At 43.1% G+C, this 25,498-nt stretch overlaps 1 protein-coding gene across 1 annotated transcript in view; it reads right to left on the minus strand.

The window, feature by feature from the left end:
• COL4A1 (collagen type IV alpha 1 chain) overlaps positions 1-25,498 on the minus strand; it is a 216,773-nt gene that overhangs the window by 65,378 nt on the left and 125,897 nt on the right. Inside the window, exons 9-21 of the mRNA XM_054013205.1 lie at positions 23,813-23,896; positions 22,841-22,903; positions 21,396-21,431; positions 19,324-19,365; positions 19,102-19,182; positions 18,695-18,730; positions 18,480-18,539; positions 16,617-16,661; positions 16,283-16,336; positions 14,816-14,857; positions 7,528-7,615; positions 4,655-4,690; positions 1,774-1,938 (exon numbers count right to left, since the gene is read on the minus strand). Coding sequence (XP_053869180.1) covers positions 1,774-1,938; positions 4,655-4,690; positions 7,528-7,615; positions 14,816-14,857; positions 16,283-16,336; positions 16,617-16,661; positions 18,480-18,539; positions 18,695-18,730; positions 19,102-19,182; positions 19,324-19,365; positions 21,396-21,431; positions 22,841-22,903; positions 23,813-23,896 — 832 coding nt within the window. The remainder of the gene's footprint in view (positions 1-1,773; positions 1,939-4,654; positions 4,691-7,527; positions 7,616-14,815; positions 14,858-16,282; positions 16,337-16,616; positions 16,662-18,479; positions 18,540-18,694; positions 18,731-19,101; positions 19,183-19,323; positions 19,366-21,395; positions 21,432-22,840; positions 22,904-23,812; positions 23,897-25,498) is intronic.

Below are 25,498 nucleotides of genomic sequence, written 5' to 3' on the forward strand. Positions count from 1 at the left end.
AACATTTCATGTTGAACAAATTTGTCTATAAACACTATTTGAAGGCACAGATGGCCTAGAGCTAACTGAAAGCATATGGGAGGAATTATAAAGCAGAAAATTAGGAGAGAGAAAATGGAAATGTCTAAGTCTCTCTAATGTTTGTTTAATGAACTATTAATGTGTCCCTAGGTAGCAATTAACACTGAAATATATCCTTGCTTATTTGTAATTATCTACTACTTATTTTATGTTGACTGGAAAGTACTATCCATAATTAAGTGCAAATGTATATTACAATCTGTCTAGTCAAATACTTCCTAGTCACTTAAAAATAAAGGAAAAGCCAGGTCCTCAGATGGTGTAAATTGACATAGCTCTATTGAAGGCATTGGTGCTACACCAGTTAACACCAGCTGAGGATCTGGCCTGAGAAATTTAAACATGAGGTGAAAATTTGTTAGTCAGTAAAACAGAATCAACCACAACCTGAAGAAGAGTTCTTTAACCCACAGAAAGATAAAAAAGATACAAGATATTGCCAATAAAAGATATTGCCTCACCCACTTTGTCTCTCTAATATCCTAGGACCAACATGGCTACAACAACACTGCAAACATGAGAAAGGTTCTCATTCCCCAACATTATTATGTTAAAAGGCCATTTACACTAAGTTATAGGTAAACACCTAGGATGAGCCATTGCAAGTATTGTACTTGCAAAAATGTATGGAATAAAAGGAACCTTTTTGGTTCCTTACAGAACCATTACAGAATGGGAAACATGTTTAATTATAAAACACCCATAAAGCATTTTGCTTCTTCATCAGCTGTTCATTTAGATTTATAAAATAAGTACCCATCCCATGCTCTAGACTCCTTAAATAATGCCATTTTCACAATAAAAACTACTATGTAAAAAGGAAATAACTTCTAATTTATAAACGTTGGGCCTGATTCTGTAGTCATTATCACATGCTACTTTCACTTACATCACATGAGTAAAGAATCATAGGATTAGAACCCTATTTTCTCATTATCAAATACAATGTGCATGCAAAACAATGCAAGTATTTTTTTGTCTTAATTTTAAAAATTATTTTATTGTCAGTACATAAATATGTGAAAGTTAGCACGTCAAAACAGAGGCACACTGCGCCCTCGCTCCTCCCCCATCCACCTTCCCCCCCAGCTCCTCCTGACACTGCAAAACATCTGATCCACAGCAGGCAGTAGGCGCTGATCAGTGAGGCCCACCAGCGGGCAGGAGGCACTGGGAAGAGGGGAAGGTTCTGGTAGGGGAGCTCCTCCTTGGGCCCCCCACCGCCTGCCTACTTGCCACTTGCCTCCTCATTCACCTCACCATCCCGCCCACCTCCTCAAGATTTTATCAAAGCAGGGGGCCCCCCAAAGCACAGGGCTCCCCAAAGTGCGGCACCCTGATTCACAGTACCAAGGGATGGATCTGCATGTACAACTATTTATGCCAGGTGTGGGATCATGTAATCAGATACATTTTTGAAAGAAGTCAAAAGTAGCAGCTATTTAGCCAGAAAAAGATCTGTGTCTTGAGCCAGGTAAGTGATTTGTTTAATTATTACACAGTTCCTCATTTTTTTGCATTAACAAAGTCACATATGTTTCTCTCTTTCCATATTCAGGGAGCATTTCTTTTCACACTGATTCTGATCATGGCCTCCACTTTCCTGACATATCCGTGTTGTCCTTGTTCTTTTTGAATATACAAAACTTTAACACTGTTTCGGCTGCATATTGAAATAAATTTTTCACTTACTTGATATGCCTGGAGGTCCTGGAGGACCTGGAAAACCTTGAGGCCCTGGCAAACCATCCCTTCCAGTTGATCCAGGCAGAGAGCGTCCTGGAGGACCTTGGTCACCCTTTTCACCTCTCTCACCAGGGAAGCCAGGTGGACCTGTGATCCCTGGGCTAGGTAAACCTTATTTAGAACAAAGTAAAACACACATGAAAGCAAATACAAATAAAAAGTAAAACCATCAACAGATGCACCAGCAATAAATTCCTAAGATTAAGGGGCAAAACCCAGTATAACACAAGGGACTGCATTTTGATTCTTGAAGATTTATATTAAATTTAAATACTAGTCCCATATATTAGCACTATTTTTCAAATCTGAAGTCTATCCTATAGATGTGTGACCTTAGAAGATGGTGTGAAAATGAAGCATGCAGGGAGTCATTTTACCACTACCATACTCCAAATATGGATAGCCTTCGCAAGAATCTCCAAGGAATAGATCTAGAACATAAGAGTGGCCATACTGAGTCAGACCAGTGGCCCATCTAGTGCAATGTCCTGTCTTCTAACAGTAGTCAGTGCCAAATGCTTCAGAGGGAATTAACAGAACAGGATAATGTATTGAGTGATCCATTCCCTGTTGTCCAGTCAAAGCTTCTGGCAGTCAGACGCTTAGGGACCCCCACAGCATGGGGTTGCTTCACTGACCAGCTTGACAAATAGCCATTTATAGACCAATCTTCCATCAACTTGTCTCATTCTTATCTCCATGAACTTCTCATTTTTTAACCAATTTATACTTGTGACCTTCACAACAGCCCCTCTCTTATCTTGATTTCAGGAGCACTTGAAACAAAAAATATTAATGGGGATAAGTGGGAAGTGAAGTGTTAAGTTAATAACTGTTAGTGAGCGTAGTGACAACAAGTAAAGAGCATCATTTAATAGGTAGAGGGGACTACTTAAGATCTTTTAGCAATTAATACTGTTCACTCTAGTTTTCAAAATCTTCATCAGTTATTTTTTTAAGATCCATCATTATTCATTAATCATTAGAACTGATTTTTAAAACATTTTGTTCCTTTTACTACATTAAAAAATAAGACTTGAAAATTCACACAAGCCCACACTTCATTTAAGTCTACTCTGTAGCAATGACTAACTAAAAGTCATTGTTCTTTTTATCTTGTCACACACAGTTCTTTAGGGGGTTTTATAGCCTGCCACATGCATTATCCTCCCGCTTAAACTTTGAAAACTTTCCTGGCAATAATATGAGACTGCTTCACCCAAGCTTGAATACTTAGTTCACTGTCAATACCGATAATGCCAGCCCGTGACAGCCGCATAGCACTGGTATCACTGGCAGACCTGAAGCAGGTATAAGGTTTGTCCTGGAGATTTAAATGGTTTGTTTGCTTTTTAAAACTCAGGAGTCAAGGCCATGGCCTGTGAGGGCAAATATAGATATATTTATTGACCTTGCTTTGGAGTTGTCAGGGTTCCCTCCCCACTCTGAACTTTAGGGTACAGACGTGGGGACCCGCATGAAAGACCCCCTAAGCTTATTTCTACCAGCTTAGGTTAAAAGGTAACGCTGCCACCACCAAGTGATTTAAACACACATTTACGGAGAGCCACTCGGAGCTCTGCCTTCCCCAATATCTCCCAAGCCCTTACACCCCTTTTCCTGGGCAGGCTTGAGAATAATCCCCCATGTCCCTACACCCTCCTTCCTGGGAAGGCTTGAGGATATATCCTCACCAATTAGTCCTGGTGAACACAGACCCAAACCCTTGGATCTTAAAGCAATGAAAAATCAGTCAGGTTCTTAAAAGAAGAATTTTAATTAAAGGAAAAAAAAGGTGAAAGGGGTACCTCTGTAAGATTAGAATGAAAGATAATCTCACAGGCAATCAGATTCAAAACACAGAGGGTTTCCCTCTGGGCAAAACTTTAAAGTTACAAAAAGAAAACCAAGAATACCCTCCTTCTTAAACAAGGGAAAACAAGGGAAAACACAAGCCAAAATAAAAGTAAATTAACGCATTTCCTCGCTAAATATTCACTAACTCTATAGGAGCTGGATGGTTTGTTTCCTTGATCTGTCTCCGGCAAAAGCACACACACAACAACAGACAAAGACTTTCCTCCCACCATGATTTGAAAGTATCTTGTCCCCTTATTGGTCCTTTTGGTCAGGTGTCAGCTAGGTTATGTGAGCTTTTTAACTCTTTAGAGGTAAAAGAGGAATTAACCCTTAACTGTATGTTTATGACAGGAGTCCTCAGAATTTTTTCACTAATTTCAATTTGTGTTTGACATTTTCCACCCAGCTATAATGAGTGTCAACACGATGATAATTCCCCTAAATTCAATACTCAATAAAAAACAAAGGGACAAATTCCAGGATGCGTTACCCTTTCCCCTGAAAACTCATAAGAGAAGAAGACAAACACTCTGAGCAGTCAGCTGGGGTGGCACCCCCAGAATCCAGCACTAGGACTTCCTGCCCTCACCTCTGGTCCATGGACATGCACGGCTCCAAGGGAGCTACATTTTCCGGGCTTCTTCTGTCTGGTTGTTCCCATCCCACTTCCATTTTAAGAGAAGTTTCCCAGCACAGAGAGGACCCCATGCAAAATTAATACAGCCTCAACGTTCTCCATAGAAAGCAGGGATTGTGCCACAGAGGTAGCTGACATCCTCCTTCCATACATGAGGAGGGACAATCCATACAAAGATCTTGAGGGGATGATTAGATCCCCCAAGAGGGCAGCGTATGCCCACTCTGGAGGGAGTGACTGATAGTGGCAGGTGCTCAGCACCCTTCAAGACTGACCCCAGAAGAAGTTTTTTTTAAAGAGTGAATAAAAACAACAGTCATATGCTCATACCTGGAGGACCTGGGTATCCTGGTACACCTGGTAAACCTAAAAACAAAGGTGCTTTTTATTATGGGATGAATGCTAATGAAATAGATAATGTCAACGGTAATGATCTCATAGCATTTATTATGCAAATATCCACCACCACCTTATAACACTGGAGAGTAAAATAATACCTAGAATCAAAACTCAGATGATTTAATCTAAAAATTTCAGTAAAAAATAATCTGAGACTGACATCTGTGGAAGTCTGCAAGACAGAAATTTGTCAGAAAGACCCTGTTCCTGTATCCACTGGAACTAGGAGGATCAGACCCTGAAACAACACCACAGGACAGGGACTAGTCTATCACTGAAACATTCCATGTAATTCCTACTATTGTTACTGGCAGTTAATTATATTTATTCAAAACAAAGCAGATCTTCAACTGAAATTCTTAGATTATACATAAAATAGTAACATTTTGCTAAATACCTGACACAGCATTCTTTGTGCCCCAAACTCCTGTTAAAGTCAGTGAGAACTCAAGATATGCAAGGAATACCTGCTAGCTGGAAAGTTTCAAAAGTTTTGAAATTTCTTCCAAAAAAATGGAAAAAATGCTCAGTTTTCCCCATCATTTTCTGACCAGCTTTATAAGTTACTTACGTACCCTTTAAGATTGAAAATGTAATTACTGATTGTGGCTATTTAAGGAAATTATGTGCCTGAGTCTCTTTTCTGTTATCCTGCTTTCCTGCTGCTATAACTCAATGTACATTTATATGCCATGGTCAGTGGAGTATGACCAACATAAAACTGGTGTCTCACCGAGGAGAATCAGGCCTTTTGTTCTTTCTGTGGTCACTTTACCAAGTACCAAATTGCAGCCTAATCTAAGGTGGAAGAAGGTATCCTGGACAGAGCTGAAGGAATATCTGATTTTTTTCAGTTCTCTAGCTTCTCTAGCTTCAAAATATTGGGGGAAAAAAATTGATTCAGATTGAACTGAACCTGAAAATTCCAAAAACTTTTGGTTAACTGAAAAAGTGTGTTTCAAATCTTGTTCCTCAGGAAATGTTGTTTCCAGACATTGTTAAAGGTCTAGATCAGGGATCTCAAACTCAAATCACCACGAGGGCCACATGAGGACTAGTACATTGGCCTTTTCATACAACGATACAAAAGTATAGTAAAAAATGAAATAAATGAAGAGTAATGTAGTATGCTATTAAAAGTCAATGTATTAACTTTTTTAAAACTGTAATGCGAAAAGGGGTTTTAATAAAATATAAACACCTGTAACTATTCCTTATGTGGTCAGTAACACCGATGATGATCTACACCAAGGGTCTCAAACACGCGGCCCGCGGGCCATTTCTTGTGGCCCACCATTTCCTGCACTGCGTAACCCTTTCCATCCCCCTGGTCACAGCCCAAAGTCGAGAGGGAAACTGAGGCTCGCCTAGGAATTATAAAAATGTTACAGAAAATTTCCACTTCATCACAGACACTGCCCAGTGTCCCAACAGAGAGCCCTCGGGCAATGGGAGGAGATGGACCTCTGGGTGCCCAGCACCCCTAACAGAGAGACCCCTAGGTGATGGGGGGAACCCCGGTGCCCAGTACCCCTAACAGAGAGACCTCTGGACAATGGGGAATTGTGCGTGGTGCCCCTAACTAACAGTCTATCACAGGGGTCTCAAACATGCGGCCCCGCCACAGCTCTGCCCCACCTCGCCTCTTGCCACCCCTTCCCCAAAGTCCCCGCCCAAACTTCGCCTCCTCCCTGACCCTATTCCAACCCCTTCCCCAAATCCCCGCCCCCCCTTTTCTCCGCCTCCTCCCCTGAGCACGTGGCATCCCCACTCCTCCCCCCTCCCTCCTGGAAAGTCCTATGCGCTGCCAAACAGCTGTTTGGCAGCTGGAGCACTGGGAGGTAGGCAGAGGAGCAGGGACACGGCCCACTGTGGAGGTGGGGGGGAGGAGGGAGCTTGGCTGCTGGCGGAGTCGCCACCTATGGTGGGCTGCGAATTTGAGAGCCCTGGTGTAGATTCATAAAATGGCGGGAGGAGGAGCCAGAGTTGCCCACCTAATAACATTTAGCTCAGTGGTTATGGAATTCACCTGGGATGGGGAGACCTGGGTTTGAATCCCCTGTTAACCTGAAAGGAGCATGGATTTCAACCCAGGTCTCCCTCTTTCCAGGTGAGTGCCCTAACCACTGGGTTATGAGCTATTCTGCGCTGGATCTCTCTCCATCTCTCTGGTTGAAGCTGTTCCACTTTGTATAAGATTCACAAATTGGGCCAAAACAAGAGAGTGAGACTGCCGCTATAGGCTGGTCATCAGGCCACCCACCTTCTTCAAGTCTCCGGTGACAATTTAACTATTTATACAAATTGGAACAACTTCACCAGGAGAGTTGGAGAGAGACCCACCCCAGAATAGGCAACAGCCTGGTGGTTAGGATACCCTAATCACTGAGCTAAACGTTATAAGGGGAGCACAACGACCACCTCTTGTGAAAGAAAAACATTTTTCTGTCCAAAAACTATTCTGTAAATTTGTGATAATTCACAAATAGTTTGGTTCTACTGAAACTGCAATAAACTATTTGTCTGAAAAATTTTGCCCAGCTCTAATCCTTTACATAGGGAACAGCAAAACTACAACAAAATGTGAAACACACCGTACAGCAAAGGGCATCATACCATATCCAGTCAAAATTACATAGGAAATATACGTAAGCAGAATATAATAACTCAACAATTCAGTGACAAAATCAGGGCATTTCATTATCATATAGCTCCATTAAAGCATTCAAGTAATTCAATAATATTCTCCTTTAAAAAGAATTGAAGAGCATATATGAAAACAAAAACATAATAAAAATGCATACCTTTTTCACCTTGTTCACCTTTTAATCCTGGAAAACCTGGAGGACCAATGTCTCCTTTTTCACCATAAGTATCCAGTGTACCTATTACCTGAATCACAGAACAAATACCAAGATATTAGGAAATACACATGGGCAGCAGGTATAAGGCATGGGGAGACTAAGCCTCCTCAAATAGGGCAAGAAATGCAAGATGCAGCTCCCTTTGCACTGCCACCACTGGAAGCTCCCAAGAAGTGGGGGGGCCACTGGCACCCAGACTGTGGTCATGCCTGCACTCCGCCCCAAGGCCCTGCTCCCTCTCGGCCTCTTCCACCGTGCCCCCACCTGTGCTGCGTCTCTGCCCCCTGAGGCCCCCCTGCCCACCACTCGCTCCTCTCTGCCCCTTCCCCTCTGTTGCTCACCCTTAAGGCAGAAGGGGAAGGAAAGGAGTGAGTGGTGGGTGGGTGGGTAGCCTCAGGGAAGGGGGTGGAGAGAAGAGGTTAGAGGGGGGCCTCAGGGGTGGGGGTGGAGTGGGAGCGGAGCTTCAGGTCAGAGCGGAGGTGGAGCATGGGCAGGGCCTCAAGGGGAGGAGGCTGAGTGAGGGCAGAGCCTTGGTCCAGGCACTGGTGCCCTCCCACACACACTTCTAGGGAGCTTCCAGTGCTCATGCCCAGCCTCTCCAAATGCAAGAGTCATGCACCGCCTATGGAAATACATAACTGAAGAGCTCAGGTGTGTTGGAGCTTTCTAGCCTCTCTGACCTTGGACCTGCCAGGGGCCAGTTTGTTCTGTGGTATAACTTGTAACTGCCTCAGGACTGCTGTAAATTGCATTGACACCTGAGGAATCACCAGGACGCTCTAGCTATGCCTCCTGCTGACTCTGAGCATGTCCTATACAGCAGCGTTGGTATGAGGGCTCACAAGCCTCAAATCCAGGTCCATAGAGTTCCCCAGGCAGCACTCAGGCCACAACTGCCACCCAGCAGCTCACCTGTGTAACTAGGGAAGGGTCCAGTGACAGGTGAGCTCGCAGAAGCTCCCCCCCTCCCCCACAAGCTCCTGATTGGGGAAGACATCCAGCCCCAGGACTGGATGAGGAGTGCTATATAAACCAGGAAGTTGTCTGAGCAATTAGAGGAATCCTTGGCTGGCTGCTACTACAGACCCTCCTGCTTACCTGACTCCTGAACTCTGCATTCTTGCCTGCTCCTGGTTCCTTCTTCTCCACCTACTCATGGTTCCTGTCCTCCTATCCTGCCCTACTCCAGGCCTCTGCTCCTCTGCCTTACCCCTGATACTATCTCTGGCTCTGACTGCTGGCCTGGCATCTGACTCTGTCTCCATCTCTGACCTTTGGCTTGGTACCTGATGCTGTCTTCGGTTTTGACCCTCATCTCTGACCACTAGACCTGACTGTCTACGCTCTGGTTGCTCAGATTTTTCCAAGTGGGCCCAACAAAGGATGGACCCAGTGTAGCTCCCTGTACCAGAAGGGGGATCTGTAATGCACAAGTGAGTGATCCAGCTCCTGGCAGATAACTGAGCCATCCAGGTGCAGATCATGCAGCTGGCCACTGAGAAACAGGCACTGCAAGATCAAGTCCATCAACTCCATGCAGAAAATGCTATACTCCAGGCTCATCTGGTTGCGCTCTTCCCCAACCAGGGATGCACTGCCCGTCTGCCCAAGCGTTTTGATGAGAGCTGCTCCAAATTCCAAGGTTTCATGACTCAGTGCCGCCTCTTGTTCTCAACCATAGGTGCACATTTCTGACCATGCCAAAGTAGGCCTGGTAGACAGCCTGCTGACAGGGGAAGTGTTGGACTGGGTCTTTCCCCTGTTGGAAATCAACAGTCTGGTTTTGTCTAACTGGGATGCCTTCCAACAAATAATGTCAAGCATCTTTGATTACCCTATCTGCACCTGCTCTACTGAGGCTGCCCTGCAAAAACTCTCACAAGGATTGGACCCAGCCATTGCCTATGTAGCTTACTTCCACCATCTCGTATCAGACACAGAATGGAAAGAGGCGACCCAGTTATATCAGTTTTAATAGGGCCTGTGGGACGAGGTTAAGGACAAACTGGCCTGAGTCAAGACCCCAGTGGGTCTGGACGCCTTCATAGAGCTCGTCATCTGTATTGACAATCATCTACATGAACACTGGGAAGAAAGAAGAGGGGCACCATGACCGTGCTCCCTGCTATTGGATTCCCCCTGACCTGTTGAACTAATGCAGATAGACCTAACTCACCAGCAACTCACCCCAAAGAGAGAAAGCACTGGCGATGCCTTAAACTTGTGTTACTACTGTGGGGAGCCAGGCCGTGAGTTCTCCAATTACCCTACAGGGACCCAGTCCAAAGGAATCTGGGAAATGAGCCCAGTGAAGGGGGCTGGCCTGGATATCCTGGCAGAGTATCCCCTTGAAATCCCAACTGAGGTCCTGACAGGGACATGCACTGGCTCCTGTCGACCAGCAGCACACCTACAAGTCACAGCTAAATTGCGAATCTCAGGACATTCCCTAGGCCCTCATTGACCTGGGTGTGGCAGATAACTTCCTTGATGAAGAGGCAGCCTGGGCACTAAAGATTCTCCTGCAGCCCAAGCCTGTTCCGGACCTAGTAGAAACGATTGAAGGGTCCTTCTTATCAGCCAGGCCAGTGGTCACAAAAACTATTCAGCTCAAAGTTATCATCCAGGGGCAAGGAAGACCCTACAGTTCAGTGCCATCCATTCCCTGCACTTCCCTCTGATCCTGGGTGTTTTGTGGCTGCCCTTCCACAATCCCCTTATCCACTGATGCGGACTAAGAATATGAAGAACTTCCCAATTCTGCCAGCAGCACTGCTTGACCGCAGGAATTGGCCAGCAGGCAGTAGCTCCCCAACAGTTCCATGCCAGGGTATGGGGCCCAGCAGAGCAGCCTGCCGATTGTGGTCCTCAACTTCCATCCAAATACACTGACTACAAAGATGTATTTGGAAAAAAGATGCCAACGCCCTGCCCCCACACATAGACTGACTGCCCAATTGAGCTACAACCAGGGACAAACATTCCGTTTGGGCGTATATATGCCATACCAGAGCCTGAACCAACAGTGCTGTGCACCTACCTTCAGGAAAACCTAGACAAGGGCTTTATTCATAAATCCACGTTGTCTTCTGGAGCACCAGTCCTCTTTGTTTAAAAAGAAGGATGAGAGCTTCCGACCATGTGTTGACTATTGGGCCTAAATCAGGTCACCATTAGAAACTGGTACATCTTGCCACTAATCCCCAAACTAATGGACTATGTGAGTACTGGCTGGGTGTACACAAAGCTATACCAGAGGGCCTACAACCTAGTACATGTTAGAGCTGGGGATGAACTGAAGACCACATTTTGAATGAGTTATGTCACTTTAATTATCTTGTGATGTCCTTTGGGTCAACAAATGCACCTGTGATGTTCCAGCATTTTAACAACAATGTACTCCAAGACATTCTTGACCAATACATGGCAGCATATCTGGATACTTATTTTCTCAGATAATGTCGAACAGTTCATGTGTGTCCATGCATGTATTCCATCCTGGAGAGGCTACGCAAACATGGCCTCTATGTCAAACTAGGAGAATGTGTTTTCTATCAGTCTTCTATAGGATGAACCCTAGGAATTCTATCTCCAGCTGTTATCATAATTGACCCATGCAAGGTAAAGGAAGTCCCTGAGTGGGCTGTGGCACAGAAGGTCTGCGACTTGGGGTTTGCAAACTTCTATCTGTGGTTCATCCTGAAGTTCTCGGAGCGGATCACCCCTCTCACTGTCCTACTCCACCAAAAAAAATAGGTTCCTCTGGTCTCCCGAGGCCTAGTAGGCCTTTAAACAATTAAAACTAACATTTACCACACTTTCCACATTGGTTCATCCCAATACCACACAAGCCTTCATCCTTGAGGAAGATGCTTCCAACTTAGCAATCAAAGCAGTGCTGTCCCAAAGGCATGGCCCTCAACAACTCCTACATCCGTGTGCCTTCTTTTCCAGAAAACTCACACCCATGGAGCAAAACTATGACATGTGAGACCAAGAATTCCTGACGATTAAAACCACTTTTGAAGAGTGGCACCACTATCTAAAAGGGGCCTGGTATCCTTGACTATCTGCATAGGGCCAAGGCCCTTAACCAACGACAACTTTGGTGGGCCTTATTCTTTGTGCTCTTTAATTTCGTAATTTCCTATCACCCAAGAACCAAAAACAGCAAGGCTGATGCTTTTCCTGGAAGGGCAAGTATTACACTGACTTTATGGACCCTAACCTGAAATCCTCCTGCATCCTCAAGCCTCATAACTTTCTTGGTGCAACTCCCCAAGACCAGCTCACCCTGATAAGATCAGCCTCAACCATGGGATCTCTGGAGTCGAGCAGGAAGCCATAAATAAGGAAACCCATGCAGTTCAAGATGGGTTAATTGATGTAAAAGGTCATATATATGTTCTCCTCGGGCCTCTGAGGACTACCTCCCTACAGGTATGCCATGACTCTTCCCTGGCAGGAAATTTTTGTCACTTTAAAACTCAGCACATCATTTCCTCTGTCTTCTGGCTTTGCATATGAGACACAGTGCTGGCCTACCTGGCCTCATTCAATGTATGTGTCTGCTTCAAGTTGGCTCATCAATAAAACCCTGGGACTCCTGCAACCCCTCAAGATTCTACCTGGCCCCTGGACTATCACTGCATTAAAATTTGTAGTAGAACTACCCAAGTCCAATCAGTTCATGACCATCCTGAACATCATGAACAACTTCACAGAGATGGAACACTTCATCCCTGGCACTGCCAACTCTCCTCCCAGGAAACCGCCTGGCTCTGGGTAGACCAAGTTGTCCACCTCCATGGCCTCCCAGAGAGCATTGTCTCTGACCAAGGAACATAATTTGTCTCCCACTCCTGGCAAGAAGCTCTCTTTCTGGATTTTGGGCATCTGCTCCTGACTCCCCTCTGCCTATCACCCTCAGACTAAGGGTCAAGCTGAAAGAACCAACCAGATCCTGGAGCAGTATCTTCAGTGTGATATCAATTTCCACCAACTTGTCCTTGCTGCTGCCTCAGACAGAGTTTGTATACAATAACACAGAATATGTGTCTATAGGGCAAAGCCCCCTTTTTTCGAATTATGGGTTCCATTCCCAGTTCTATCCAAAGCCACCCACAACTTCCCACAATCCAGTAGCCCTGGATTGAATACATCAGCTACACCAAACCCAAATTGAGCAAAAAGTTCACCTGGAGGGTGCCCAAAAGAGCTACAAACAATACCACCAATGACAGGAGGGGCCTGCCCTGTCAATAAGACACAAAAAAACATATGAACAGGCTATCTCGTAAATTAGACTACCAGATCCTTGGCCCCTACTGAATTTGCTGGCAAATTAATCCTGTTGCCTTTGAACTCGACTTGTCCTGTTCTCTCCGAATGTACCCCATTTTCCACATATCACTCCTGAAGCGCCACCTTCCAGACCCATTCCCTCACCATTTTGAACTCCAATCTACCCACCTGCCAGTCAGTATGTGTTCAATACCACAATGAGTACATCTTCCAAGAAATCTTTGATACCAAAATTAGGCAGGGGAAACACTGGTATTTTGTGGATTGGGAAGGCTATGGTTCTGAAGAGCGCTCCTGGGAAATAACAGAAAACATACATGCTCCTAACCTGGTAAATGCTTTCCAGCAGAACCATTCTGAAAAACCTGGTCACAACCACCCAGAGGGCACACTAGGGGTGAGAGTGATGTGGGGGAATCACAGGCCTTGAACCTGGGTTCTCAGGCAGTGCACAGGCCACAACTGCCACCCAGCAACTCAGCTAAGTAACTAGGGGAGGTCTAGTGAAGGATGAGCTTGCAGAGGGCCCCGCCCCCAAAGCTCTCAATTTTGGGGACCATCCAGCCCCTCAGTTGGCTGAGGAGTGCTATATTAACCAGGAAGTAACAACAGGAAATTGTCTGAGAAATTAGAGGAATCCTTGGCTGGCTACTACTATGGACCCCTCCTGCTTACCTGACTCCCAAGTCCTGCATTCCTGCCTGCTCCCGGTTCCTGCTTCACCACCTGCTCCTGGTTCCTGTCTTCCTATCCCAGACTCCCGTCTACCCACAGTTCCTGCTGTCCTACCCTACACCAGGCCATTCTTCCTCTGCCTTACCCCAGATGGATGGTGTCTCTGGTTCTGCCCCCTGGCTTGGTATCTGATGTCATCTTCAGTTTTGAGCCACAGCTCCAATCACTAGGTCTGACTCCTGCTCCAATCACTAGGCATGACTGCCCACACCTTGGTCACTGAAACTGGGCAGTTTTAATGTCCCTCTGCTGCGAGAATTGTGCAAAGCAGCCTGAGGGCTTAATTACACAGGATGTTAATGTACAGCAGCCCAATGTGTAAATCTACAGCTCCCTGGGCTGCCATGTACTTACTCACCATGGGGACCCTACACTAATAGTTCAGTAGCACATTTTGATGTATTCCTGTTTCAAACAGTAATATTTCAATGCGCACTATAGAACTTTTAGTGCACAGCAGCAGGGTCCATAGAGGACATTACTGCACAGCAAGCTAGTGCACTGTAGATTTACACCCTGATTTGCAGCACACTAACTGTGTAGCCAAGCCTTTAGTGTAGGCCCAGGATCTAGTTGATAATACTTACACTACATTTTATTTTAATATAGTTTGTTCTGGTGATTTCTGTAGACATAGAATTGTACTTATAGTACATAAGTCTACATAGAAATATTCAGGAATAATGCACAGTTGGTTGAAAAAAGTTATCCATTCCTTTTATCTCAAATATAGGGAAGACAGTTCATAGAATTTGGGACACATATGTGCTTGGCTAACTGCAATCTATTTCTAAAAGTAGTGTGAAAAAAAAACCCTGTACTACACTGTACAGTCAATAAACCATGCTCTGATGTCCTTATTTGCACCATTGTTAGTAATTATTTGTACTGCTTTATAATAATAGCAAGGCAGCAGTAATATTTTTAACCCATAAGCCAAAAGATTTAAAATCAAAGGATACAAATTGCCACAATATAGAAGTTTCCCTTTACAGATTTCAAATATACTTGGACAACATAGGGCTTCCAAGTTTTGCTCCCACTGAAAATCAATGGCAATATTGCCACTGATTTCAGTTGAATCAGAACCTATGCGTAGTCTTTTAAAAAAAAGTCCTGAGTGCTTTGACATCCACACTGATTTGGTATTTTGTGTCTGTTTTGTATAAGCAAAATTTAATTTACTTACTCTTCCTGGAAGTCCTGGAAGACCTTGTGTGCCCTTGTCTCCCTGAACAGAAAAACAATTTACATTTTTAAACTCAAGTACCACACAATGAAAACTGATCTATCAATGGCATTCCATTAGCTTTCTAGTCTTACACATGGAGACTTTATCTTCTAACAATTTACTAACTGAACAAGATCAATATAGAATCCACTTTACAAGTGCAAATTTGGGCCGGATTCATGTACATGGACCCCTTCTTCTGCACAAACTCACAAAATACAAAGAAGTATGCAGCCAATTAATTGGGGCAGTATGTTCAGTATTTTTCTTAATGAGGAGACATGCACTGTTTTATACTAAGTTACATTTATTATTATAGGCAGGTCTGGTAGCACTACCTATTATTAAGGTGCTGACACTTCCCATTATAAGACCCTGTTTTCCATTGCATATAACTTTGCCAAACTGTAGCTGTTTGGGATGAAATTTTCCAATGTAGGTGTCTGCTTCAGGCTGAATTTTTGGGGAAAATTTCAACCAAAATGAGAATTATGCTAGGGAACCATATATAATTTTGCCCATGGTAAAAAATTCGGACAACTTTTTACCTGGAGAGCTCTAGTTCCCCCATACTTCGGAGCAGGGTCTTGAAAATTGTCAGGGGGTGGCATTTATGTCATGGCTGTACTTTTTGTTATCCCTGTTAAAATCTGCCCAAATCTGGCCAAGTTATAAGACTTTGAAAAAAAATCAGTTCACATGCGCTTAGGGGAGACTTCTTAGATTTTAGGAGCTTAAATCTCCAAAGATTCCATCCTCATTGAGCGTGATTGAGCCTCTCACAGCTCCTAGTGCTAATCAAGCTGTGCATCCCTACAAGCAAATTGAGCATGATCTTTCCAGACCAGGGGTACAAACACAAAGCTATACTTTCTCTGTAATGGCTGTTTCCAGTTACTCTAGGCCACGGTACAGTTGGGCACTGGATCTGAGAGCAGGGAGTCTGTCTCTCTTGTGCTCTCAGTGCCCTTCATGCTGGCTCCCAGACAACGGGAAGGAGAAAGTATGATTTGAATGCAGAGGATACAAAAGCCAGACTGGGAAGAGAGAAAAGAGTAGATTGGGACGAAGAGTCTGGGACTGGAGTGGGGGGCAGAGAGAAGAGAGACACTGTGACTGGGTGGGCAAAGGCAATGGGACTCAAAGCTGGAGGTGGGGTGGGGCTGGTGTGGGAAAGAGGGAGACCATTTGATCGTGTAACTAATGACTACCATATTTCATATCCACAAGGAGACTGAAATAAGATTGCACAGGCAACTTTAATTCTAGCATTTCCTAACTTTTGAATGATTGACTTTGCAATCTTAATAATGTTTTTTAACATAGCTTTTTCCTGTGTGTAATATGTAACTGGTTACTGTAAGCTATGAATGCAAGATATTAGCTATTAATTTTGCCCCAAAGAGATAACATTTAATTACTTACCTTAGGACCAGGGTCACCTGGTAGTCCTGGAACTCCAAACCCACCATCCTCACCCTATGTGTATATTGGGGTGGGAGAGGAGAGAAAAAACAAATCAGACGCAATAAATACAGTTGCACCTTATTAGTGATAGTGTCTTAGTTTAAATCCTCAAACTGATCACTTTTTCAACACAAAAGGCAATTTATCTAAATAATTCTGAAATCTGCTGGAATCACTCCACCGTTTTCATTTTTCTTATTTTTGCATACAATGGAATCACACGTTTAATATAGAAGACAATTTTTTCTTTTAAAAAGCTAAAGAGTGATATTAAAAATGCAGTGAAACATACAGTGTTTCCTTTTGGTCCTTGCTCGCCATCTTTTCCAGGTTTTCCCTGTAAAGCACAAAATTCCACATTATTGAATCATGAACATCAAATTTATATCATTTCTGCACACATTGCCTGAAACATTAAAACTAAGAATCCAGCAATATAATGAGTTCATGAATCCTCTTTTCACCGCTAACAGTGCATGATGTATGACAATGGGCAAAAATATGACCACTGAGGATGTTTATTTCCCAGCATGCTGATAATTTAGAGCAGTAGTTCTCAAACTTTTTATATTGGGAACTCATTTCACACAGCAAGCCTCTGAGTGTGATCCCCACCCTTATAAATTAAAATTGGGGGTAATTTAATTTTAATGTAATTTTAATTTAACAGGGGCTCAGGTTGTCAGTCCCGCCAGACACAGGTTGACAGCTCACACCCCCAGGTAATAACCTCGCAACACCTTGAGGGATCATGACCCTCAGTTTGAGAACCCCTGGTCTAGAGTCAAACGCAGAGCTGCAGATCTCCCCATGTTGCTCAGATGGTACTTTAGTAGACAATTAACATTGTTCTTATTTTATTTATTATATAATCAAATTTTATCTCCTATATTCCTTTTGTTTGTTTCTTTCTTTTAGGAATGACTGTGCATAAATACCATGAATGACAGGTGTTTCTGAAATAATGGTGATTAGGCAAATTAGCTGCCACATATATGTTTCTTTTGCTCTCCGTTTTACTTTCTGATCTCTGGGGGTGATTTTTCAAATCAGTAAAAAAAATAGCTAAAAGCCTTATCAACCTGCTCAAACTAAGCATGCACATTTCTTTTCTTTTAGGATTTGTACATACGGTATTTGTTTTTTACTCTAGGTATTTTTATTCCCCTCCCCCGCATTGGTCTCTTAGTGGATGTTTTGTTATTTTATCAAATTTAGCTATTAAAACTATTGTTTTAAAAGAGGTGTGAGGCAGATTCTAAACTCACTGATGTGTGGAATGCATTTCGATGTCACTGGAAGTTCCATGATTAGAACAAGTAAGAAATACGGAATGCCCTGAACAATGATTTTGATGTTTGCACATTTTGCTAAATTAGCCACACAAGGCTATTCAGAATACTGTACCTCTATTTCTTCCATTTACTGCCAGAGAGGATTTCACATCTCATATTTTGTATGTGTTCGTTAATATGGGTCTCAAAAAAAGCATGAATTTTTTTGTGTGTGGTTTAATTCCTCTATTTGTAACACTTTGAAAGTAAATGCAAATCTATTGTCAGCAATATAAGGATTAGTTCTTAGTTAACGCTAGACTATCAACGGCATCAGTAACTGATTTATAATATTTTATTTTTTACATCAGGACTATAGTGTTTTATTTGTCAATTGTGCCTTTCATTCTAGGGTTAGATAATATTTATATGTGTATGTGCAATAGAGTACAAATGATTTATGAAATGGTTATAACTAGTAACAAATCACTACAAACAATTACCACATTTTAAGAGTAATTTTTTTATAAATTGTTTACTGCCTATATATTTAAAAACACTTAGGCTATCTTAAATTGTATTAAGAAAATAGATTGGCACAGAATATATAAAGAGACATTGGACTAATACAGGGATCAGCAACCGGGAACTGCGGCCAATGGGAGCTGCGGGAGTGGCACCTGTGGGTAGAGACAGTGCGCAGAGCTGCCTGGCCACACCTCCACCTAGGAGCAGCAGGGACATGTCGCCGCTTGCGGGGAGCCGTCCGAGGTGAACGCCGCCTGGATCCAGCACCCCAAAACCCCTCCTGTGTCCCAACCCCATGCCCCGAGCCCTATCAATGAAGCTCAGTTTTTATTGATAAAATACTGTATACTTACTCGTGGGCCAGGTTTCCCAGGTTCACCTTTTTCCCCTTTGATACTTGAGCCTGAATCTCCCTTAAGAACACAAACCAGATTAATCATACTGTATTTTTTGTTGTACATTTTATTTTAATTATAAGCCATTAAGACACACAAAGTCCTTTAAGGCATGGTCACCATTGGGTTTGGTAAAATCTTTTAAGCAAACAAAATGATTACATAATACTTACTTTAATCCCTGTATCACCTTTTTCACCTTTTTCACCCTAATGAAATTAGAAAACAATGAAAATCAATATATGGAAAAATTATCCATAATCCACTTCTGCTATAAATCATTTATTTCCTCTTTGTCAGCTACAGTACCTTGTTTCCAAAGTCTTCTAGAGACACGTGACTTATTTATACAGGTATTATCATATTCACAGATTATCCATGTACAAATTCTTCAGATACTTACAGGAAGAGCATTAAACTTTATTTAGGACAGTTAAAACATGGACCAAGTTTGCATAATTGGCATTAGATTGCTTATAACACTGGTTTCTCTGTCTTTCTTTAGTAACCTTGTCCCCACAGTCTTTAAACAAAGAAACTAGGAGTCCAATATTGTAAGGACTAAGTAATATTTTCTCACCGTCATTCCATTTATGAGAATGTACTCTTTCTTGCTGTCATGTGGGACAGGTCCTGGTGTGCCCAGCTCTCCTTGTTCACCCTATTGACACAAAATTCAGGATTATTAATGTAATTAGAAAGAATATTTATACTGAGAACATTCATAAATATGTAAGTTTCTGAAGAATTTGTACAGGGATAATCTGTTGTATTCGAAAGCATTTCAAACAGAGAGGCTTACCTTATCACCTTTTGGTCCTTGAAAACTCAAGCCCATCTGACCCTGATGAAAAAATTATACATGTATTAATGCATTAGCCAACTTTCCTTTTATAAATATATATGTGTAAGAATTTTATAAATGTGGTAGATTTGGCCCCAAATCTAACCTCCTGTTTATTCAAATATGGAAAGTCCTCGAGGCCCACATATTTTTCTCCTGACTTAAAAGTTAATTAGCCATAAGCCTGAATTGTTGTTAATATTTTATTATTAATTTCTGGTCATGCCTGGAATGTGCTCGACATTTTCGAAATGGCATACAAAGGCATAGGTCCAGCCATGAGGAGATAATCACATTATTTTTGTGAAAAACAAACAGAGATGGAGGATGAGGAGCAGGGAAACATACAATTAAGAGGGCTATAAGATTATAACATAGCTTTAATGACAACTAAAATATAGCTATATGTGTGCAGGCAAATATTTAAATGGACAAATCTCTCACTCTTTCTGACAAAAACTCTCTTTTTCCCACCTACCTCTCTTTCGAGACAGATATATAGAAGCAGAAACAATCCCAAATGACCTTATAAACATGTCATTATATTTATCTTATTTTTCCTGTCTTTAGCTCAACCATGTGTTCACTTTGACAAGTCGGGCAATGGTAGGACTGCAGAAGGCATGGGAGATGTGGCTTCCAAATAAATATTTGGCTATGATCAATGGGACCACTGTACATCCCACAGGATCTCTGCCCTAATGTTGGCTTTCCCTTTACCTGTGCACTCAGTGCAGTCCCACAAACCCTGTGAATACCTGAAACAGTCCTATTTAGGGCATGATAGTCCCAAGTTCTTTGCACTCAGAACCGTACAGTTGCTGGGGCTGAAAAAATATGCAACTGTTGGTTTGGTTTTTGTGTGTGTGCACTTCCTGCCTCTGGATGCCAGAGATCACTGCAGCTACTACAACTGGGTGGCCAGAAGCTGTCTTTCCTCTGGTCCTGACTCCTGCAGAGAGTCAGCCCCCAGCAGCAGTTTCAACTTAGTTCTGCCTTCGGAGAGGTGGCATCAAATGGAGACAACAAATGGGGAGAGGAGTAAGCCCCATGAGAGAGATGGAGGAACATGGAATTCCACTATGTTGGACAAAGCAAGACACATTAAAGGTGGCAGAGAGGAAATGTAAAGGGGGACACCACAGATCGGGGCTGGAAGATGGAGGGAAGTTTGGAAGGAGAGGAGAATAGTCCCCAGTGGAATGCCAGAGGAGGTAGCAGGCCACTCCACTCCCCCACCACATACTACTCAATGCCACCCTGCCACAATCATCAAGAGAATGGGGGCAATCCAGAGCCTGTTGAGGGCAGGAGTGGCTGTGGGCTGGTAAGAGATCAGCCAGAGGTTTGTTTAGAATGTTCATGCACACTAGTGGGGTGGGAGGTGGAGATCTCCCTTCAGTTGACTTATACCAACAAAGACTCTGATTCTTCCAGATGCAACATCAAAATGCAATATATGGAACAAAGGCAGATGGCAAATGATGACTAATGCCCATTATGCCAAGATGTACTATTTTTATTTTCATATTTACCTTGCAGTCTACTCCTCCTCTGCACACTCCCTATCATTTTCTGTCATAACGCATATTGCAAGGTCTTTAGGGAAAGCATTGTCTTTTTAATAAGTGTGTGTATAGGACATAGCACAATGAGGTCCTGATCCTTACGATCACTCCCTCTCCCCCCCACCCCCCCGCCCTCCCTTTCCCCACATACATGAATGAAATTCTCATGAACATTTTAGTGGCATTTCAATGACAAATTTTGACTGACAAATTTTGAAATTTTCAACTAGTTCTGAATAAATAATACAAATAATAGAATATAGCACTTAGTGGTGTTTTGGTCTGGTAGGAGAGCATATCTTAAAAAATAGCCTACAAAACCATACCTTTTTTGACGCCCTGGTAATTAAGATACAATATTTTATATAAAGACACAAGACTGCACAGAACATTTGAAGACTAGCATGTGAAAAAAATAACTCAAATATTTGCAGCTACAGTACTGTCTATGAAAATCCATACCTTCTCACCCGGATCACCCCGTGGGCCTGGGGGACCCTATAAGACAGGACATTTTATTAGACTGCATGCTAGACATTACATGTAATGTTTTCTGCTTACCACAGACATTAAAAATGCACCGTTCTACTGGTGTCTTCATTTTAATGGAGAAAGATCAATATAATGTTTTTAGTACTTTCTAACTTCCAGAATTTGTCTAAGATCTTACAATAGAGGTGCGATATTGCAGTTAAGAAGTGCTGGAGCTGGTCACTACATGGACAAGAGACACTCATAGCAAACTGCAGGTGCTGCAGGGAGTGGTGCTGGTGATTCAATAGGTAGCACTCTTCCCTTTGATTCATGCTTGAACCAGTTCCCCAACCTTAGCACATCTGTAACAAGGTGCCATTTTTCAGATGAGATGTATTTTACACTGAGTCATACCTTGCTCCCTTTTTACACAGCAGTTTTGCAGTGCAGATTCCACAGCAGTGGATTTATAACAGATTGCCCTGAATGATGGGAAACATAAATAGTGCTGAAAGAACAGGAATACTTGTGGCACCTTAGAGACTAACACATTTATTAGAGCATAAGCTTTCGTGGACTACAGCCCACTTCTTCGGATGCATATAGAGTGGAATAAATATTGAGGATATATATATATATTGACCTCTCAGAGTTGGTAAGACAACTCCCACCTGTTTATGCTCTCTGTATGTGTGTGTATTTATCTCCTCAATATTTATTCCACTCTATATGCATCCGAAGAAGTGGGCTGTAGTCCACGAAAGCTTATGCTCTAATAAATTTGTTAGTCTCTAAGGTGCCACAAGTATTCCTGTTCTTTCTGCGGATACAGACTAACACGGCTGCTACTCTGAAACCTGTCATAAATAGTGCTGATTTTTAAAAATAGGATTAACTGGTCCCTGCTTGCTGGTATCTGTGGTATTCTAAAGGCCATAGAGGCAGAGAACATATTCTGACATCTACTACACCTGTCAACGTATCAAGTAGTTCAGCTGCCTTGATCATTTGGAATTTACCACAATAGGAGACCTTCTACTTGGGAAGAGATTGCCTTTCCTTTGTAGCTGTTCCTAATGGTACCTCTAGGACAATCTCAGAAACTATTTTGATTTAGATTAGGTTGTGGGACCAGCAACACATTTTCCATGGATTCAAGAGGGGAAAGTGTAAAAGCCTATTACAAAACTGTAGAATAGGGGCCAGATTCTAACAGCCACTGAAGTAAATTAGAGTTATTTGCATCCTGCAGAAGCAATCCCCTGGAGTCCAAGGTCACACAGAAGATGTGTGGTATAGTAGGGACTGAACCTGAGTTGCCCAAATAGTAGGTTAGTGTCCTAACTACTGTACCATTCATCCCCAATACATTAATCATTTAGAACTTTTTTAATAAAGCAGCATTACATAAATCATCATAAAATGACACTTACTGGAACTCCTGAAATCCCTGGTGGCCCGATGGGGCCTTGGAGCCCTGGCAATCCTTGTATACCCTGTATATAAAAAGGAGCCATTAAAAAGATATACCGATTGGGCAATTTAATGATGCATATATATATTATCTGGCTATACTGAAAGGACGGGGGACACCTGATATGATTCTAATCAGGCTGCAACTTTATTATTGGATGTCTGGGATCACCTGGCAGATAAAAGTGTACAGTGCAGGTAACCCCATGTTCATTCAGTATCTACCCAGGGGGCTTCTGCCAGCCCCCCCTTTTCCATCCTGGTCCCCAAGCCAACTCATTTCTGGGACCTTATCATCCCCCCACTTGAACGAGGGTTAAGGTGGGTTAGAAGAAAGGGGCCTGGCTCCCTGCCATACCAGACATAGGAGCCCTGAAACCCCCTGTTCCACACCTTTAACCAACACCTAATTTTTAAGTCCTTTACCAAGCCATATTATCTAGTCACTGTATCCCTTCCCTGTGGAGTACCTTCCCTGGACATCCACCCCACACTTACACAAAGAGTCGCAACACATAGCTTAACTCCCTTCACACCTCACCTCAACAAAGCTCTCCCTGAACCCGCTGTGGGGAAGGCAAAAAAAAAAAATCTCACTCCACCTAGTCCAATCTGGTGGTGAGAGACAAATTCTTCCCAGCCTCCCTGAAAAGGAGCAGCTCGTGCAATGCCCACAGCAGGGCCTAACCAAACCTGGCATTTTGCCACCTCCCCCCCTTCCCCCCGGGAAAAGGGGTTCTACTGTCAGGGCTTGCCCCCTTTTAAACTCCTCAGTTAGGGCACCATGCTGACCTAACTCCCCTTTTGCAGCACCTTCAGAGTCTTTCTCTTCCTCCTCTCTCCCCATAAAGCACTGTTCTCTCTCCTTCGGCAAGCCGGACAACGCCCCACCCCGATTTAAAGGTGCGATGGGGGTTTTAGTTAAGACTTACTGGTAGCCCAGGGAGGCCAGGATAACCTTTTTCACCTTTTAGCACATTTGATGGTAAAAACCCAATCACTTCACCTGGGTCTCCCTATCATAGGGGAAGAAAAAAAAATAAAGTTGAATTATATATATATGCACACAAATAAAAACATTCATTCCAAAACACTGACATTAAGACTGGAGAAAAGTACTAACATAACATCTACACAGTCTTTTGGAATCATTTGGGAAGTGTACAAAAATGGTCGGCATTTTACTTGTTTGAATTGATTTAAAGATACCACAAGGAAGCTGTTGTCGTTTTTAACAGCCCTTCAGTGTCAGGTATCCTTGAAATATTCAGTAAAGATTCCAGTACCCATCTTAACTTTTCCCCTTACTTTCCACTTATTGGTGGGAAAATCCCCCTAGTTGCTCATCAGATACTATCTGAGGCTAGGTCTACACTACCCGCCTGAATCGGCGGGTAGAAATCGACCTCTCGGGGATCGATTTATCCCGTCCCGTGGGGACGCGACAATCAATCCCCTAATCGACGCTCTTACTCCACCAGCGGAGGTGGGAGTAAGCGCCGTCGACAGGAATCCGCGGAGGTCGATTTTGCCACGGTCCTCACAGCGGGGTAAGTCGGCTGCGATATGTCGAATTCAGCTACGCTATTCACGTAGCTGAATTTGCGTATCTTAAATCGACTCCCCCCTGTAGTGTAGATGTAGCCTGAGTATCTGGCCTGTGTGCCGGAAACATTTGGAGGTTTTACAGGCAAGGAAGCCTCCTTCCTAGGTTGTCAAGTATCCAGGGGTAGCCGTGTTACTCTTTATCTACAAAAACAACAAGGAGTCTGGTGGCACCTTAAAGACTAACAGATTTATTTGGGCATAAGCTTTCGTGAGTAAAAACCTCACTTCTTCACTTGAAGTGAGGTTTTTACCCACGAAAGCTTATGCCCAAATAAATCTGTTAGTCTTTAAGGTGCCACCAGACTCCTTGTTGTCTTCCTAGGCTGTGATCTCTGGCCATTTATACAACCTTGAGACTGCAATAGTCCCCATGACCACAGCACCTTACCTCTATGTGGGAGCAGCGGATGGTAAATCAGTGTAGTTACACATACTCCAGACCTGCCCCTCCCTCAACCTACATTTTCTCCAAAACCTCCTGCATAGTGGTGCACTGAGAGCCAACACTGAGCTGTGCTTTGTGGCATGTAGAGATGGGAAGACACAACCTTCACGGGCTCCCTGAATCCTGCCCCCATCCTGTCCTGTTGAACCATACCAGTTGTGCTGAGTCCATAGACCTCCATGATTCAAGAAGGATTTACTTACTAGTACGGTTTTTCATTACACTCCAGATTCTACAATACCAATGAAAACAGTGGAACTTCCTACAGAGCAGGGTACTACTCAATATAAGTAAAGGTGGCAAAATCTGACCATATGATAAACCATATGTAGGCTCAGGTTTGCCACCATTATTCATATGGAGAAGTACCATACTTGATTTCAAATCAACTACTTAGAATCACATAATTGTAGGACTGGAAGGGACCTGGAGAAATCCTCTAGTCCAGTCCCCTGCACTAAAGGCAGGACTAAGTATTATCTAGACCATCCCTGACAGGTGTTTGTCTAACCTGCTCTTAAAAATCTCCAGTGATGGAGATTCCACAACCTCCCTAGGCAATTTA

This window comes from Malaclemys terrapin, chromosome 1 (genome assembly GCF_027887155.1).
Source record: "Malaclemys terrapin pileata isolate rMalTer1 chromosome 1, rMalTer1.hap1, whole genome shotgun sequence".
NCBI classification, from domain to species: domain Eukaryota; kingdom Metazoa; phylum Chordata; order Testudines; family Emydidae; genus Malaclemys; species Malaclemys terrapin.